The sequence below is a fragment of the Enhydra lutris genome, unplaced genomic scaffold, assembly GCF_002288905.1.
Source record: "Enhydra lutris kenyoni isolate GAN:26980312 unplaced genomic scaffold, ASM228890v2 scaffoldscaffold40, whole genome shotgun sequence".
NCBI classification, from domain to species: Eukaryota; Metazoa; Chordata; class Mammalia; order Carnivora; family Mustelidae; genus Enhydra; species Enhydra lutris.
Window position 1 is genome coordinate 520,511 of NW_019154124.1, and position 18,319 is coordinate 538,829.

Consider the following 18,319-nt stretch of genomic DNA (forward strand, 5'->3'; position numbering starts at 1 on the left):
CCTGAGGCCACGCTGACCCTGCGTGGGCTTCACCCCGGTTAAGCCTCTGGAGCGATGTCCCTCAGCGGAACAGACTTTTAAAAGTCCCGATTTTGTGCTCCGTTGCTCCGCCGCTTGCCGGGAGCCGGTCCCTCCCCCGCTCTTTCTCTTTCTAAATAAATAAACAAAATCTTTTTGAAAATGAAATAAAATGTTCTACCTCTGGAAAGGAATACTTGCCAAAGCCACATCCTTAAGACCCAGTTTCACTGTCTCCGGTTAAAATTGAGACTTAATAAAAATATCAGAGTAGGTCCCCTTCTTGACCTTTCACCCCCATGCTAGGAAACCTTGAGTAAAAGTCACAGTGCAATACTATTGAGAGAACTTCAAGAGACCTTTCTTTGGGGAGCAGAACAAAGACTCAAAGACAAGTGAAGAGACAAAGATAAAGTACAACTGGAGAATTTTTAAGTGTCTGAACTCTGACAAAAAATTTCAACCCTGATAACTTAGCAACAAAGACTTCAAATCCAGGCTAACTTCTGACTAGTAACACAAACACCCACATAATGGCTAGCAGAAGGAAAGGTGTGCTCATTTTCAAGTATAAAATACATTTATCTCAGTATCTACTGTACCTTACAACATGTCCAGCTTCCAACCAAAAATTTCAGAGGCATAAAACAGGTCAAAATTAAAGATAGTCTGAGGCTATGAAGCAGTCATCATAACAGACTGAGATATGATACAGATGTTGGAACTATCGAAGAATTTAATATAAATATGATTAATATGTTAAAGGCTTTAATCTAATAGAAAAGGTAAATAGTATACAAGATCATCAGACAGATGATTTCAGCAGAGAGATTTGAAGAATCAAAGGAAATGCAAAAAATAAAAACACAGTAGCAGAGATGAAGAATGCCTTGAGAGGCTCACCAGTGGATTTAAGAGATATAAGGAAAGAATTAGTTAACATAAAGATAGACCCACTAGAAATTACATAAACTTCAATGGAAGGACTAGAGATAGAGAAGGAGAGAAGCAGATAACCTTAACTCCTAGAAGAAGAAAACTGTAAGAACTCTCCCCCTTTCTCCCACTATCAGATTTGAACCAATAAAGGACCAAAATCCTTTAGTAAGAAATGGCTTCTTTACACTAATTATCGATCAATGATAACAATCACACAGTAACGAGAGGGATATACTGATAAACTGAGTTAGCAACCCTGTTTTGCAGGATGTTTTAGGGTAAATACTGTGGCTCCCTTTCTCTGCAGTCTATGGGTCTTAGCTGTGTGTTCAGAGCACCACTTCCTCTTAGTAAATCAGCCCTCAGATTTGCTCTGTGATCAGTTCGGTATTCAACCACCTCTCCTGACAAGTGCCGGCAAGATGCTGCGCCCATCACAGGTCATCCTGCTGGCCTCCCTGTGGATCTGTAAGTGGCTTTACCCATGGGAGATTTCACTCAGTGAAGAAAAGAGATAGAAAGCATGGACAATCAAGTCAGCCATTGTGGGCAGAAGAAAGCCCAAAAAGTCATTCAACCTGGGCAAATAAATTCCACCATGACCTTGAATTCTTCAGGAAAAAAATGTAAATCCTAAACCCCTAGGTTTTCGTTAATAGAAAATAAATGTGTACTATTTTAAGGAATGTCAAAATTTTGCTAATTGTTATTTTTGTTTTCCTTTCAGATACAAATGCAGAGTTTTTAATAACGCAACTTGTACCATCCATTACCAAGAAACAAGGAAACACAGCATTTTTAGAATGCCAAATAAAAGCAGGAGGCTTAAGGAATAATGTATATATTCACTGGTATCAACAGAAGCCAGACCAGCCTCTAAAACGAATTCTGTATATCTCCTCAAATGAAAATGTGGTCCACGAACAAGGGTTTAATGAGGAAAGATATGAAGCCAGGAAATGGCAGAGGGATTTGCCAGCGAGTCTTAGGATACACCGAGTTAATGAGGAAGATGCTGGGCTATATTACTGTGCCTGCTGGGATACACTGTATAGAAATGCTCCACTTCCACTGAACAAAAACCCTCCCACAACGCCACACCCCTGCAAACATATACATGCTCCTTTCTACCTCCCAGAGGGACCTGGCTATTGGCTGGACTGGACATTTCTCCTGCATCTGTGTCCTCAGCAAGGTCTGAGCTAGGACCCCAAGCCCCCAATCTGTGTTGTTTCTTTTAGTCAGGTCACCTTATCATCTATTTACCTCTCTGGGGCCTAGGTTGGCTTTTGTTAGTGACATCTGGTGTCCTAGTTAGTGTCCTTCTTCTACATCTATGAGAAGTTTCTGGGGAAGGAAGCTAAATCCAATAAGCAAAATGGTGTGCTGACTTTGAATGAATGAATGAATGAATAAAGGAATGATGGAAGATGTAAGGCCTTTGAAGTAACATGGACTTGGGTTTGAACTCCTGCTCAGCCTCTTAACTGACAGCATGATCTAGGAAAGTTACTACATCTTTCTCATACTGTTGCTGGGGACTGAAGAAGGTTGCATGCAGGACAGGTCTAGCACAGGGTCAACACATCACTGTGTCCTTTTCCACTACAACTACACTGTTTCTCTGAGCCATCTCAGCTAACATAGGAAGTCAGGAATTTTTAAAAGGCACATTTTACATTGTCTTCCCAATAATAATCAAGTTTGCTTTATTTTGAAAAGCTAAGAACTGTGAATAGGAAAAGAGTTGAGGGTAATAAACCAAAGGATGTCTTTTCACCAAGAATTTTCTTCATTCACAGCAGAAACATCATAGCGTCTAAAGCAACAGCTACGGCAATTGTGAATATTCACCAAGCCTTGGAAATTTTTTACAAACTACTGATCTACAGAATGTACATGCTTCTGGATAAAGTTGTGGGATTATTGTCTCATTTGTTATTACATAAAGTAATAAGATTTTTCTTCTAATTCTCACCATAGCCATATAGTTCCACACACTCTTCCACATGGTGGAAAATCTCTAAGTCTGAGTGAAGTAGAGCTCAAGGATAGGTGTGTTTGAAACAAAACCTAATGGAAAAATGTGAGGATGTTTCTCTGAAGGGAAAGATTACAATGAATTATTATAACATAGGGTTTAGGTGAAGTCTTCTGGGATCTGGTAGTTCTTTACACCAGGAATATAATCAACAACACTCAGACAGATCTTACTGAGAAGGTCTTTCCTTGGTTCTAAAGCAAACCTTCCTCCCCCAGCCCTGCCTTTGATGAACAAGGGCTGCTACTTCCTCCCCAGTCCTGATTAATGGCCCCTCTTGGAGAGAATTCTAACTAGTCACTTTCAAATGTCAACCCTATGGATATATGGGTCTTTGGCTTGGGTTTGTAGGTTGAATGTACTTGTTTCTTGTCTTTTCACTGTTTTTATGTCTACTGTCAACTTGTTCAGGTACCTCTGACCTCACTCTATTGCATTTCAAATGGAGACACCAGAGTGAGAATCTTTCAGAATCAACTTTCCTTTACCTGAACACCAGACAGAACAGTTCACATACATTGCAAGCAGTCTGGAGTTTCTCTCAAGAAGGTCATTGTCCACTGGTACCAGCGAAAATAGAAAAGCCCCTGAAATGAATCCTATATGGCTCCACCAATATTACCTGTAAGACTAGCCCCATTCCAGCTTAGACACAGATAAGAAAAATAACAGTCTTTTACCTGATAGTCAGTAAGGTCCTCATGTGCCATGAAGCCCCCTGATACTGTGTCTACTGGGATCTCACAGTATTGCAGAGTCAGAAGGGAACTGTATGAAATCATTTTCTATTACTAACCCTCAACTCCTTTCTCACTTGAGCAGCCCAGCAGACCCTTTCTTGCTCTTCATCTCAGGTTCATAAGCTGTGGGAACACAAAGTGCCCTTTGGACATACATAGCCCAATGCCTAAGCAGCAAATGGGACATGGGAGCCCAGAGATGACAAATGTCTTGTCCAAAGCTAGTTAACCACAGAGACAGGGCTACACATGTATTTTTGAAGATCATAGAAGAGCTTCCAAGAGGCTTCCCCTTTCAACATTTCAGAAAAATGGATTTTGTTTTCAAATTTTGGTTTGAATCAAAATCTATTATCTCATGGGAGATAAACTTCTACAAATCTCTTTTTTATTCCAGGAAAAACATTGTCATTACACAAATTATTTTCTCATTTTGCCTGGTGTGATAAAGAATCATGTTGTCAAGTCGTGAAAGTAGCTGATTAAAAAATGGAGGCCATTCGATTCACAGACCTGTACCCCTGGGGATAAAAATATATTATATGTTTAAAAAAATAATAATAAAATTTAAATTAAAAAAAATAATAAAATTAAATAAAATAAAAAAAAATGGAGGCCTTTGTTCATATTTCCAAAGTATATCTCTGTTGGTATATTTACATTTTGGGTTACTGAAGTTTCCTCCTTTAGAAATACAATCCCAAATTACTAACAGAGCAGGTCTGGTGTTTGTGAGAACAGAAGGGTTTTTCCTTTGATGCATCTCTGAGCAGTTTCACACTACTGAACACGTGGAAATCAAAACCTCTTAACTGACTGAATACTTTTCCTGGTAATGTAGATAAACAGTTGGTTGACCCGTACTACCAATCTCTCTCTTTTCTTTTGCTTTTATTGTTTCTGTTTTCCATCAGCTCTTCTCAGTGAATACTGCCTTCTTGAAAAACAGACACTTAGGTAACTCAGCTCAGGAAAACTTACAAAATATCAGATACTAAGAAGCCTATATTCAAGGCTTTCTAAGGAAACCCAGAAGATCAAATTGCCAGTACCATGTTTCTACCTGCTGGTCCTGCTGTGAAGCTCAGGAGAAGGCTGATGTTTTTGTAGAACCTCTAACCAGTGTGATAACTCAGGCTGGATCAAGATGTTTGCACAGGGAACTAAGCTCATAGTAATTCCCCCAGGTGAGTAACCTTGTTTTATTTCAATCCTGTGAGTGAAAAATTGATAGATATTTTTAAGAAAAAATAATATAGGATCCCCTCCACATGTGGATAGCAATTTTGCAGCTACTCGTCACTCTAGTGGAAAGAAAACTACTTTGTAAATGGTTTATTTACTTCCCTGCTTGCAAACAGATTATATGTCTACTTTTAGAAAATACACACACAGTAAAATATATTCAGGATTGAAATTAAAATTATTTTGAGAACTGTGTCTACAAAGCTTTGGTGTGAGTTATTGGTTCAACATGTTTTTCTTGTAGACAGTCTCTTAAGTGAGAAACAATTTAGTCAACTACATCCAGTATTAGTAGTGTTCCTTTCTTAATGGGTAGTGCTTCTTTCTCTAGTAACCTGCAAAATATATGATTTCTTTGATCTTTTTTAAACAGAAGTACAGGGATGCCTGGGTGGCTCAGTGGGTTAAAGCCTCTGCCTTCGGCTCAGGTCATGATCCCAGGGTCCTGGGATCGAGCTCCGCATTGGGCTCTCTGTTCAACAGGGAGCCTGCTTCCTCCCTCTCTCTCTGCCTGCCCCTCTGCCTACTTGTGATCTCTGCCTATCAAATAAATAAATAAAATCTTTTAAAAAATAAACAGAAGTGCAAAAAAATTAACAGAATAAATGACTATAAAACATCAATAAATCTCATTTATTCTTATTACTGTAACATCTTAGAGAGGAGGGTGAGACTGGTCAAAATGTGTGCGATTATGGCTCTTGTGATATTGCCTAGAGATGGTCCAGTTTAATGGAATTTTTGAGCTCAGTAAACCATTTCAGCTCCAGAACCCATAAAAAGAATCTGTCTTCATGCTTTTACATTTTCGTTTGTTCATTTAGTGTCTCAGCAAATATTTATTGAAGACAGTTTCTGTACTGGATGCTAGAGATAAAAGGATGAACAAGACACAATCTCATCACTCAAAAAGCTTCCATCTAAAGGACAACAATTTTAGATTGTGGCTTCATTGGGCCCCACATTTTTTGGCTTGTGACTACCAGAGACGCAGAACATCTTAGATTCATCAGCTCTTTTGCTTTCTTAATTTATGTAATACCTATTGGTTATAAAATTCATATACTTGGGGCACCCAGTTGGCTCAGTAGCTTAAGCATCTGCCTTCGAGCTGAAGGTCATGATTTCAGGTTCCTGGGATGAGCCTTGCATCAGGCTCTCTACTCAGCAGGGAGCCTGCTTCTCCCTCTGTCTCTGCCCCTACCCCCAGCTCATGGTTTCTCTCAAGTAAATAAATAAAAATCTTCTAAAAAATAAAACAAAGTTGTATTTTTATTGGAAGAATTTGATTAAAAAAGACCTGAAACCATTCCTGCAAAGGGAACAATAATATTAGCTAAGATTTATTAAGGGCCAGATACCATGCTGACTGGTCTAGTGCACTATCTCATTCCTCCACAGCCCTATACAGAAAATCCTCTTTTTCCAGTTTTGCAGTAGGGAAACTGAGGCTTAGAGATGTTCAGTTATTTACCTAAAGTCACATGACTAGTTATTATGGCAAAGAGTGGAATCCAAGAGAGACTTGTCCATTCCAAAAAAGTGTGGTCTAGGCCATAATGTGATATTAGAAACACTAAGCCATATTTTTAAAAGATTTTTATTTATTTATTTATTAACGAACTATGAGAGACTGGACTCCAAGAAACAGACTGAGGGTTTTAGAGGGGAGGGAAAGAGGGGGTGGTCTAGCCTGGTGGTGGGTATTAAGGAGGGCACACATTGCATGGAGTACTGGGTGTTATATGTAAACAATGAATCATGGAACACTACAACAAAAACTAAGGATGTACTGTATAGTGAGTAATATAATATAAAAATAATTAAAAAACTGAAAAAAATATTTATTTCTTAGAGAGAGAGAGAGGGAAAGTGCAGATGGGGAGAGGAGCAGAAGGGGAGGGAGAGTTGTCCTACGTGCAGAACTCAGTTGCATAACTCAGAGCTGTCTTTGCACTCCTGCCAGGACAGCTGCAGAGAGACCAAAACAAACAGGATCTTCCTCTTGATAGGGCAACTCAGATTTTTAAATCAATTCTCTGGAAACTGTTAGGGTAATTTCAAGCTCAAAGGAACAGTCCTTCAGGAATAACTAGGTTAAGAGATCATAATTATAATTTCAGACTCTGTAACAACTTATCAGGTCTAGTGTCAGTGGGAATTAGATTCTGGAAAGAATTTATTTTACAATTAAACCAGATATCCACCCCTTAATATATAGAAATAAAATAATCCTGTAAAAATACTGAACACTCACTTATTAAATACTCGAATACATTATTTCTATTTTTTCTTTTTTGAAAATTAAAGAAATATTAACTATAAATTACACTCTAGTAAAAGAAGTGAAATCAGAGAAGAAAACCCTTTAAGGGAAGATATTAGAACTTTCAGGAAAATGGTGAGAAAAGGTAAAATCATACTCTCCAACCCCTGTGAATGAGGGAAAGATGGAAAGATGGAACCAAGTTGACCCTGGTGAACACCAAGTTCATGGTGTCAGGGCCACAGAATCAAGCCCCATGTCAAGCAGCCAGTCAAGCCCCATGATGGGCTCCATGCTCAGCAGGGAGTCTACTTATCTCCCCCTCTCTCTCCCTCTGAGCCTGCCTCTGCTAGTATACTCTCTCTCTCTCTGTCTCTAACATAAGTAAATCAATCTTTAAAAATTTTTTTTAAATGATGAGAATGTAATAAGCATTGTCTCAAGTATTGTTACCTTGAATATAAGGTACTCTCTCATTTTTCAGTGGAAATATCCAGACATAAAGGAAAAAGGGAGGATGTTTTGCAATTTGAATATATAAACTTAAAGTGATATGGATAAAAGCCAAATATTCACTTGTATATTTAATATCTTAATTATCTAGGTATATTTAGAAAGTTAAAAATTGCATCAATTCAAACATCAATTGAGAAACTGCTTTTTTCCCCCTCAATTTTATTCATTTCAGACACTTCATACGCATCTAAAACATATACTTCAGAGCAAATTTCTTAGTCGTCCCAGGGTCTGAGTGTCTAATTTGGGATCCCCTTATGATGACATCAGTGGATAGTTTTTCTGAAGAGAAAATTACCCACTTACAAAATTAAAAAAAAATTTTATATTCCCTCTGGTATTCCATATTTTTCAATGTAAGCATAACATGTAGAGATTTTTGTTCCAGGTAATATTTACCAAATCCATATTAAACTTCTTTACTGCCTTTACCAGCTCTACCTCTAAAACCAACGTTGCGTTTATTTCAGGTTGATACCTTGTCCAAGTAGTATTGTTTGATCAAAGTAGAGCATTAGAAGAGCCTCTTTAATATGAGAGGCTGAAACCTAAGGCAACCCCTTTGTTATGAGGGATAATATTGGAAATGAAAGCTTCACCTTATGCTCTGGCATTTCAGTGTGTTTGATTCTACATGCTTTGGTCTGTATCTCAGCAGGATTTGCAAACATCTCCTGGTTTTCATGTCATCTTTGAGGTAAACCTTACCAAATGGCCAAGCTCTGGGGCAGAAAAAGAAACAAGCTCTAGTGCACAACTATTCCTCATTTATTTATACTGCCTATTTCCAAAATCTATTTGAGAAGACTTAAAATACACAAATAGTGTTCTGCCATGAACTAAAAATAGAAGATCCAAAGCACTGAAGAAAGTAGAAGAAAAAAGGCCTGTGGTTATCTACCAAGAAACACAGGGTCAAATTTTAGGTTCAAAGGTAGGGAAAACTGTGATGAAGTACATACTTTGTATCACCTGTGAAAATGAAGCACACTGACTTCTCACATTTGTTATGTTTTTCCCACCATAAAATGAGAAAAGGACTTTAATGTACAAGTCGCTTAGGAGGAATGTGAAGTGAAAGAGTGGGCATTGCCTTCCACATCCACTTTATAAAATGGAAGAAATGGTCTTAAGTAAAGCACATTCTATGCTCCCACTATGTCGTTACTTTGGGCACCACAATATTTAATGTCATTCACAGATGGTGACCTTCAGCAGACCTGGTCAGACACCAACAAGTTTGGCTTTCACACTCATATTTATTAGAAAAAAGTTTAAACATTTTAAATACAGTTAGAATTTTAAATAAAGTTAGAAATGTCATAAATTTGAAATTCATAGTCAAATATGAATTAGCTTTAATTATTGAATAAAAGAAAAATAACAGAAAAATAAAGAATAATTAAATCAACACCAATATGTAGGTTTGAAATATCACACTTGCACTTGGAAATGTAGTTGACATTTGGTAAATTTATATAGGATTCACAATATCATATCTTAATATACATAACCAGCAATTTAACTCCAATGTATTTTGTGATGATGCCAATGAATGTATATAAATATATTGGACAGGTTTATTTATTTGGAATCTGTTTTCTAATTTATGATTCATAAAATGATTTTGGCCATAAAAATCACTGTTAATAAGCTTAAAAAGAATGTTGAAGGAAAAACTAGGTGCTATAATACCCAAAATATAGGCACTAACCATATTTAATCAAGTACACTATTTTAATGCTCAGCTAATATTCAATTGAGAAAATTATGGGAGTTCAATATTCATTTCATGCTGAAAAGAATAAAACATCAAGAGTCTAGCTAAAGAAAAGGGACAGGAGGTAAAACCAATGTGTTACCAGCCAGAAACTTTTCAAATTCATCAATTTATTTTCAGTTTCTTTACTATAACAAATCAGAAGTATTCCTACAAAAAAACACACAAAGTTTCTAAGATGAAAATTAGATTCCATAAAATATTGACTAGAGATTAAAATTATGTAAATATCATGTATAATTGAAAAATTAATCTTCTTTAACATGCTTTTAAAATTGAAAACAAAGTATATCATTGGAGAAATATACAGTGTCTTAATATTATAATCAAAATAGTATTTGCACTATAGCAAGATATATAAACATAAGTACATTCTGGCTTCATTCTATTTATATCATGAATAAAAGCTCATTGTTTGTTACTCATTTAGTATAAAAATAGGAGCTATGATACACAGAGAGAAATTCTCAAGAATTTTTTTCAAAAAAAAAAAAAAAGAGTACTACAAACTGCCCAGAAGATTTTTTTTCCTTTTCTTCTCAAATGAAAAATCCAATTGTTCTTTTCTAAAGAAATTGCCCATTGTATTACTAAACTCCAAACTAGCCCAAAGAGAATATCAGTAAAGCACTTGCATGATGGAAATAAATTTTATTTTTTTTAAGATTTTATTTATTTATTTGACAGACAGAGATCACAAGTAGGCAGAGAGGCACGCAGAGAGAGGAGGAAGCAGGCTCCCTGCAGAGCAGAGAGCCCCATGTGGGTCTTGATCCCAGAACTCTGGGATCATGACCTGAGCTGAAGGCAGAGGCTTTAACCCACTGAGTCACCCAGGAGCCCCGGAAATACATTTTAAAAGAATTCTAACATTTATAATTTTAATCACTAACAGTAAATGTATAATCAAGTAACATACCAGTGTTCGAGTGACATGCCCTTTAAAACCAATGATGTTTTGCCATATATTTTGACATTGTCTGTAAGAAACTCTGGAACCATACTTCTAACATTACACCAGATATATATATATATATATATATATATATATATATATATATAATCTACCTATCTATCTATATACTTTATTCAGCAGGTGAGATCACAGATACTGTGGGGTTCTAGAAACCAGTCAGCAGCTTTCTAGAGCAGATTCGACTTTAAAGGGAGACTCTGAGAGTCAAAATATGGTGTCTTCTTAGTCATATATAAATGTCAAATGGAATTCCAGTACAAAAGGTGCTTTCAGTGAACATTTTCCAAGCAATACAAAATTCTGATAAGTGCATTAGTTAATACAAAAGCATTTCTGAAAAAAAATGAGTTTTCTAATAGCAGTTTTGGAAATACCACTGGAAATGCCCCACTGCTTCTAAATTCAAGGCATTGTAAATATTTGAGAGGTGAAGTTTTAATCATTTAAAATCCTGGATCCTAAAATCACTTAAAATCCTGGAGTTGTTCGGAATGGAGACTGAGATGTTTTACAAAATCAGGAATCAAATAGGAGACCTCCATTACTTCAAAAGTGGGTTTGGCCCTAAAAGACTCTGAATCTCACAAAACAAACAGAGGGTTGCTGGGGGGAGGTGGGTAGGGAGAGGGTGGTGGGATTATGGACATTGGGGAGGGTATGTGCTATGGTGAGTGCTGTGAAGTGTGTAAACCCGGCGATTCACAGACCTGTACCCCTGGGGTTAATAATACATTATATGTTAATAAAAATAATTTTTAAAAAGTAGGTTTGGGATCCATATTTGAAGATTTAAAGATCAACTGGATAGATTTTCAAGGACACGTGGAAGTGGAGTCTCATTCAAAATGTGTGTATTGTTCCAAAAAAACCCTCACATTTTAATCTAGACTCCACCACTTTATAGTTGTGACTTTGAGCAAGTTACACGGTTTCTTGTAACTCTTTTCACACTGAAAATAAGAACAATCAGTACCTCATAAACCACCGTGGATGAAAGGCCTGACATAAGTACTAATTCTGTGGCAAATTTCATTTCACTGTGCTAGGTGCTTCTAAACCACACAATGTTTGTGTTACTCTAATAATGTTTTAATTGTTATTCCACTTCCCCACAGATAAAAGCGTTAATGTAGACATTTCCCCCAAGCCCACAATTTTTCTACCTTCAGTTACGGAGAGAGAACTCCATAAGGCTGGAACATATCTTTGTCTTCTTGAGGATTTTTTCCCGGATGTTATCAAGATAGATTGGAGAGAAAAGGATGATGAAACAATTCTGAAATCGCAGCAGGGAGACACCGTGAAGACTAACGACACATACATGAAATTCAGCTGGCTGACCGTGACTGGAGCGTCAATGGATAAAGAACACAAATGTATCGTCAAACACGAGTGGAATAAAGGAGGAGTTGATCAAGAGATTCTATTTCCTCCACAGAAAAAAGGTATGTACATGTATATATGAATGCAACCTTCCAGTACCCTTTTTTGCCCCAAAGGAAATAGTCTACATTTTTTGTCAAATATTAATGAAAAGAAACAAATAGAAAATTTTTATTGATGTTGCAACCTTTAATGTAGGACATAAATGTCCTGCTCTTTCTTTTAGAAATCATTTTCTAAAAGAAATTCAGTCCTTTAGAATTGAAGTAGAATGGGCTTTGGGACATACAGAAAAAAAGAAGACAAATTCACTTAGTCTTTCTTGCCTCAGTTTCATCATCTGAAAATAAGGTCACAGTGATGTCTTTGGAGGGTCATTGTATGAATTAATTGAAATAATACATATGGAAGCCCCTAGCAATCTTGCAAACCATAAATGCTCAAGAGAGAACCACACTTGATCATGAAATAAGAACAATTATTCATCTTTCAAGAATGTTCTACTCAACAGCCAGAGTTCTTTTCACTTCAATCTTGCTTTACTCAAAGGATTACCCACAAACAATGAGTTATAAGCTGCAAAATGTTTGAGCCAGATCACAGCTCAACAAAAGTAATTTGGCAGCTGAGGTTTTAGTATGGTCTTGGGTTTTTCATATTTGAATTTATATTCTACTCTAAGGGGAGATTTGGTAAGTAAAGATGAGCTGAGGCTACCGTGTACAAACATTCTCCCTTTCTACACAATGAATGTATTTCTCACCATTGGTAAAGCTGCTCTGCAAACATTCTTGCAGTCCTGGTGTGTGCCAGGCCTGGGAAGATGTAGGATGAACTACTGCTCCAAGGAGGATCACTACAGTAGAGAGAATATACTTGTCTAATCAGTTAGGGTCACTCACGATGCAGACAAGGTGTCCCAAATTAACCTCATTGGTGATGACGCTGGTCATATTCAGACATTGTGGGTGGATGACTGAATGTGCTCTGGACCTGCTGTGATCCAGGAACTCACTAGACTCAGAAGTCAAGTTCTGGCTGGCATTAACATCACAGACCAAGGCCCTACAGAGCCCATAAGAAGGAACTAGTTTATACTTTCCCTGTGGTTCACAAGTGCTTGGGAGCAGCAGACAACAAACACATAACGAGACACGAAAAGACCTTTGCAGTATACCACTCTGAATTGCTGAAGTAAATCTTTATCTTCTTGAATCCTTAGTATCTCCAGTGATCAATTTAGAGTCAAACACTTACTTACCTTTCCTTTCTCCTGGAATGTGATGAAGACAATGTGCAGTAATGCCAGTGAAAATGCTTGGTTTTGAAAACATGAGATGAATATGTTTATTCATTTGTTTTATATTTTCTTTTTTTTTATTTTCCTAATAGCTGGTGTAAAATTATAAACAACCCTAATTTCTTATTCCTACAGCTAAGAAACAGAGAGGAAGCAAATGAGCAAAACACAAGTTTAATGTAATCACTGGGCTGAAGTATTTTAAGTATTGATTTTTATAGTGATAGAAGTAAAAATATACTATGGTACATTCTATGATGATCATTTTAGAAAAGGGAAAATTTCTTATTCATGATGTGTTTTACCTGAGAATTAAGTTCTGAAAGGACTGTCTCCCAAGATCTTCTCATAGCAATAAAGCTATTGAGGGCATTTCTGTTAATGTTTTTCTATAGCAAATTTCTAATGCTGTTTCTTGTAAGATTTTTGTTTGTTTGTTTGTTCTTTCTGTTTTTGATGAAAGTTAATAATACATAGAAAATGGAAGTCGAAATTCACGAAGTGATTTTGAAGAGATAAAACTAATCCGGTCCAAGTTTTCAACAAATCTGATTGAAAAAGAAAATCTAGGACATACCCAGAGATTATAATTTGAGAGATTATTACCTTAATGTTTTTCAATCAATCAATTCATGGTGACTAGAGATTTTTACTTCTCTTTTAATGAGTAAAGCCACTGTATAGAAAAGAAAGGGAATTTTAAGACACTTTAAAGTCAGTTCTTGAGAATATTTTAACACCTAAACATGATTATATACACTTTTTTATTCTTGAGATTTACTCCAAAGCCTACAGCTCAGATTTATTTTTTAAGAGCGTACCAAAATAAGATTCTGTGAAGTGAATAATTTGCATAACAGAACCATACCTGTATGGACAAGAACAAATCAAGCAGAGAAAGAATAAACCAAAACATGTTGGGACTTTCTTCCTCCACCCAACAGTCAATGATCTTTTTAAGGATTTTTGTCTTTGCATGCATGTTGGGTTTTGTTTTTGTTGGGGTTTTGTTTTGTTTTGTTTTACACTGTAAAGAAATACAACCCTCACCTCAGTTTTATATATTCAGAAAACTATGATTCTTACTTGGCCAATCTTTTAATCCCTGGAAAGAAGCACACTGAAATACTAAGCTTCTAAAATCAAAAGGTCATTTGTTAAGAGTAATTAAGATACTGGAAGGGATGATGTCTTAGACTCCACAATGGTAGATGTATTATCGATTTCTATGGATTGTTTTACAAGGTAGTTTCCACATGTTCTAGCTCATCTAAATCCTCATAATGGTTCTTTGAGTGCTGGCTCTGCCAATCACTGGTATGACTCCCAGTGAGTTATTTAGACTTTCTAAACCTCATGTCTTCATGGCTAACATGAATACAGTTCATGTCAGTGTCACTAGGGAATCAGATGACCTAATACATGTGAACATTTCACATGGTGCCTGGCAGAGTAATAATCACTCAGTAGGTATTGACTTTCATTTGTATTGTTGTCATATCGACAAATACCACCCACCACTCCAGAAAAGAATGTGTGGGAGTTGGGAATATTGGGAACATGCATAATTTAGAAAGGTAGGGTCTCTTTCTTTTGCTTAGAGGAGAATTTACCTAAACCAGACTCCTCCCAAAATGTAAGATTCTGCTGTGGAATTTATTTGGGTATCAACCTGGCTAGTCTAGCATAAGGCATTTCATGTTAGCAATGGGTGCTAAAGACTGTAGAGAAGCCACTGTTTCTGGTTATTTTTCCATTCAACCAATATTTATAGAAAACCTACTGTGCAGCAGGCTCTGTGGCAGGAGCTAGGAGCACTTAGATAGTCTTAGACATTACCCTCCAGTTGAGGAAAGAAAAAAATGTATCATTCATGAACTTCAACATCTTCATGTGCAGAAATGCAATATATGAATTGACTTACTGATTTACACAGACTCAGAACAATCATTTCTGGAATTGTGGTACTCATATTAGTAATAGCTCTCTCCTCTTGGTTGACAAATTCTATCATCTATCTATCTATCTATCTATCTATCTATCTATCCATCCATCCATCCATCCATATATCCATAACACAGACACCAGTCAAATAATATACATGAACAATCGAATAATACTTGCTCTCATTTCTTTTAGAGCTGACTGCTATTAATTCTACAAAAGCTTCTCTAAGATATAAAGATGGTAAGTTTTTGTCTATGTTTGCCTTTATGTTATGCTATAGCATTTTTCCTTCCTGATCAACTTAGCATCTGGCCTTAGGTGGAAACCTCAGAATAGCTGGTGATATTTTAAGTCAATCCATCATTTCTCAGGAGTGTTTTTCACAGAGTAAGTGCTTGTTTGGGTGTGAAAGAACTATAAATTAGGGGTACAGTGATTGCTCTGAATTCTTTCAACAATGGACTTGACTCATTTCTGTGACTTTTATTTCTACTGACTGAGGAAAACATGATATCAAGTTGCTTCTAGATATTTTTACATCTTTGTTCTTGCTGGTGGTTAATAACATGAACTGACACCAAGAGGTTTTTGTACAAAAGGCATAATGCTGCACTGTGAGTGCATTTTGTTTAATTCTCTTAATACTCACAGCGAAGGATAATATTCCTATTTTACACATGAAGGCAATGACTTAAAATTAATTAAGTCCCTTACACCATGACACACAGCGAGATTAGAGGCTTCAACCCGGACCTTCTGAAATAACAATTCATACATCTTACTCAGTTTTCTATTCTTCTACGTTGTTGTCATAAAACAAGATATCCCAAAGCCAAGGCCCTGAGACAGGTGTACACATGGGGAGGGGGTGTGAGTACAGGGATTCAAATGCCACAGACCAGACATTAACCCCAGTCTTTTTATTATTAGCTCCATGAATATGGGTACAGTAGTTACACTTTCTGGCAAGCAGGAATAACACAAATAACACCTCATCAATTACTGAAGACATAATGTCATATATGTGGAATGTCTAAATAGTTTATTTTATTTAGCTGACACATAAGTACTAGTTTCTCACCCTTTCTTCCAACATATATAACAAGAGAGTACAAGGAACATTGCTCTAGCTTTGCTGATCTGCCTTCCATGTCCAATATCAAGAGGCCTCTATACCTTAGCTAACATATTACTTGACCAAGGACACTTTGTCAAGGAATAATGAGTACAGCATCACTGGATGTTGTTTTCCACACCAAGGGCTAATGATTTTGGAATTCTGACTCAATGGAGATAAATACATAAATGAAATTTCCATGTGAACAGACTCAGCCTAATGGTTCATTGAATAGCCAATCTGACACACCAACATTGGCATTAATTATTTTTTGATATCTTGTATTTCCTGCAAAACCTCAAAGGATAACAAATGCAATTATCCTATAACATGTTAACTACAATAAATATATTCAGGGAGTGAGTTTGATCTCCTAAAGTTGCAGAGAATTTGGATTCGCTTCTTTCTTCCACTTTATTTTTATTATTTTTTAAGTTTTTATTTAAATTCCAGTTAGTTAACATACTAATTATAATATTAGTTTCAGGTATACAATACGGTGATTTAACACTTACACACATTACCCAGCGCTTATCACAACTAATGCCCTCTTTAATAAGCCCCCCCCCACCCTACCTTGAACACAACCAAATTTCCATTGATTGTACCCTTGATAGGAATCTTAGCAATGCACAAGATATATTGGCTAAGATGCTTCTAAATCAACAATTCATCTTTATATTTATGCTTAACTCTTTGTAACTGAGAGTATTTATTACTCTGGAAGTACAGAAATACAAAGTAGGTAAGAATGTGCTCATCAACATTATGTCACTAGGATTAAAATCTTGCTGGTGGTATTTATTAATCATATGACATCAGGCAAATTATTCTCTGTCCTCAATTTATTTGTAAAATGGCAATGAAAATAATAATCTCCTAGGTTATTGAAAAATTAAGAAAGATTAAATTTTTGCACACAAACTTTTCAAATTAAATGTCTGCCATTTAGTTAATGATTAAAGCATATTAGTTATATTATTACTTACAGACATGGTAGGGGTGAAGAAATGGTAAAAGCTATTTTAACCAATGCTTTTACAGACTGACTCATTCATCTAAGACATAGCCTTACTTTTTAATACTTTAGAATGTTCTAAGTGAATTTCCCAGAGGTTATTGATTGACTTGACCTGCAAGCTGGATTTTGAGTTATTTTGTGATGGTGGTGGGGATAGTGTTAGTGGTGTAGATGTTTATTGTCAGGTTGTGAGGGTCTAGGGGTTTCCTTTCCACTTAGATCATCAGAAATGTATAATGTGACCTGTCTCCCATTAATAAGCCTTAGCCTTTCAAAAGAAAGAAGGTGAAAATAATAAATGACTTGTTTTAGATACTTTGCAGCTGCAGCTCAAGACCACCTCTGCCTACTACACTTACCTTCTACTGCTCTTCAAGAGCCTGATCTACTCTGTCATCGTGGCCATCTGTCTGCTTGGGAGACCAGCATTCTGTGGCAATGGGAAGAGTTCCTAACACATGGTGGCACAAGAGTCCACTTTTCTCCAATGGCAATTGTCGCCAAAAGTATCTGTTGTGGATCTAATGGGGCTTTCTCTCTGAAACTGTTATATTTCAGTTCAAATGTGTCTTTTTCTATTGTGTCATTACTCCAGAACAGGTCTACACACCACTGGGCAAACAGAAACTTTCCCTTTGCAGCTAGAACAAATTCTGCCATGACTCTGGGGCGGGGCCAGGGGGCATCCACAGGGGTGTCAGCACTGCTCTCTCCTTAATGTCCACCAGCTCCTCAGCCACCCAGTCCCAGAGCCTCTGAGCACAGCCAACACAGCTTCAGCTGCATCTCCTGGGGCTCTTTAACCAGATAACTTCTTCAAAGCCATTTATTCTACACATCTGGACTTCCATCACTGCTGCCCGAGTTTTGTACTGCTTTACATAATAGGCACAATAAAAACAATCAAAGGTCTACTTTGGCCTCTGTGTTCTTTCATTTGGTGCAATGTAACTGAGAGTTCAAATTCAACAGTGGTTGTTATATTGGTCATTTCCTCATTTCTAATTCTTTGTCTGAGATAGTCCTTATG

General features: G+C 36.6%; 1 gene segment (V, D, J or C); it reads left to right on the forward strand.

Annotated features, from left to right (window-relative positions):
* The window catches only part of LOC111155234, a 36,527-nt gene extending 18,471 nt beyond the window's left edge, over positions 1–18,056 (forward strand). Inside the window, 4 exon segments of the C gene segment in view lie at positions 4,866–4,925; positions 11,637–11,966; positions 15,344–15,391; positions 17,602–18,056. Coding sequence covers positions 4,866–4,925; positions 11,637–11,966; positions 15,344–15,391; positions 17,602–17,814 — 651 coding nt within the window.
* Positions 18,057–18,319: the final 263 nt, after the last annotated feature.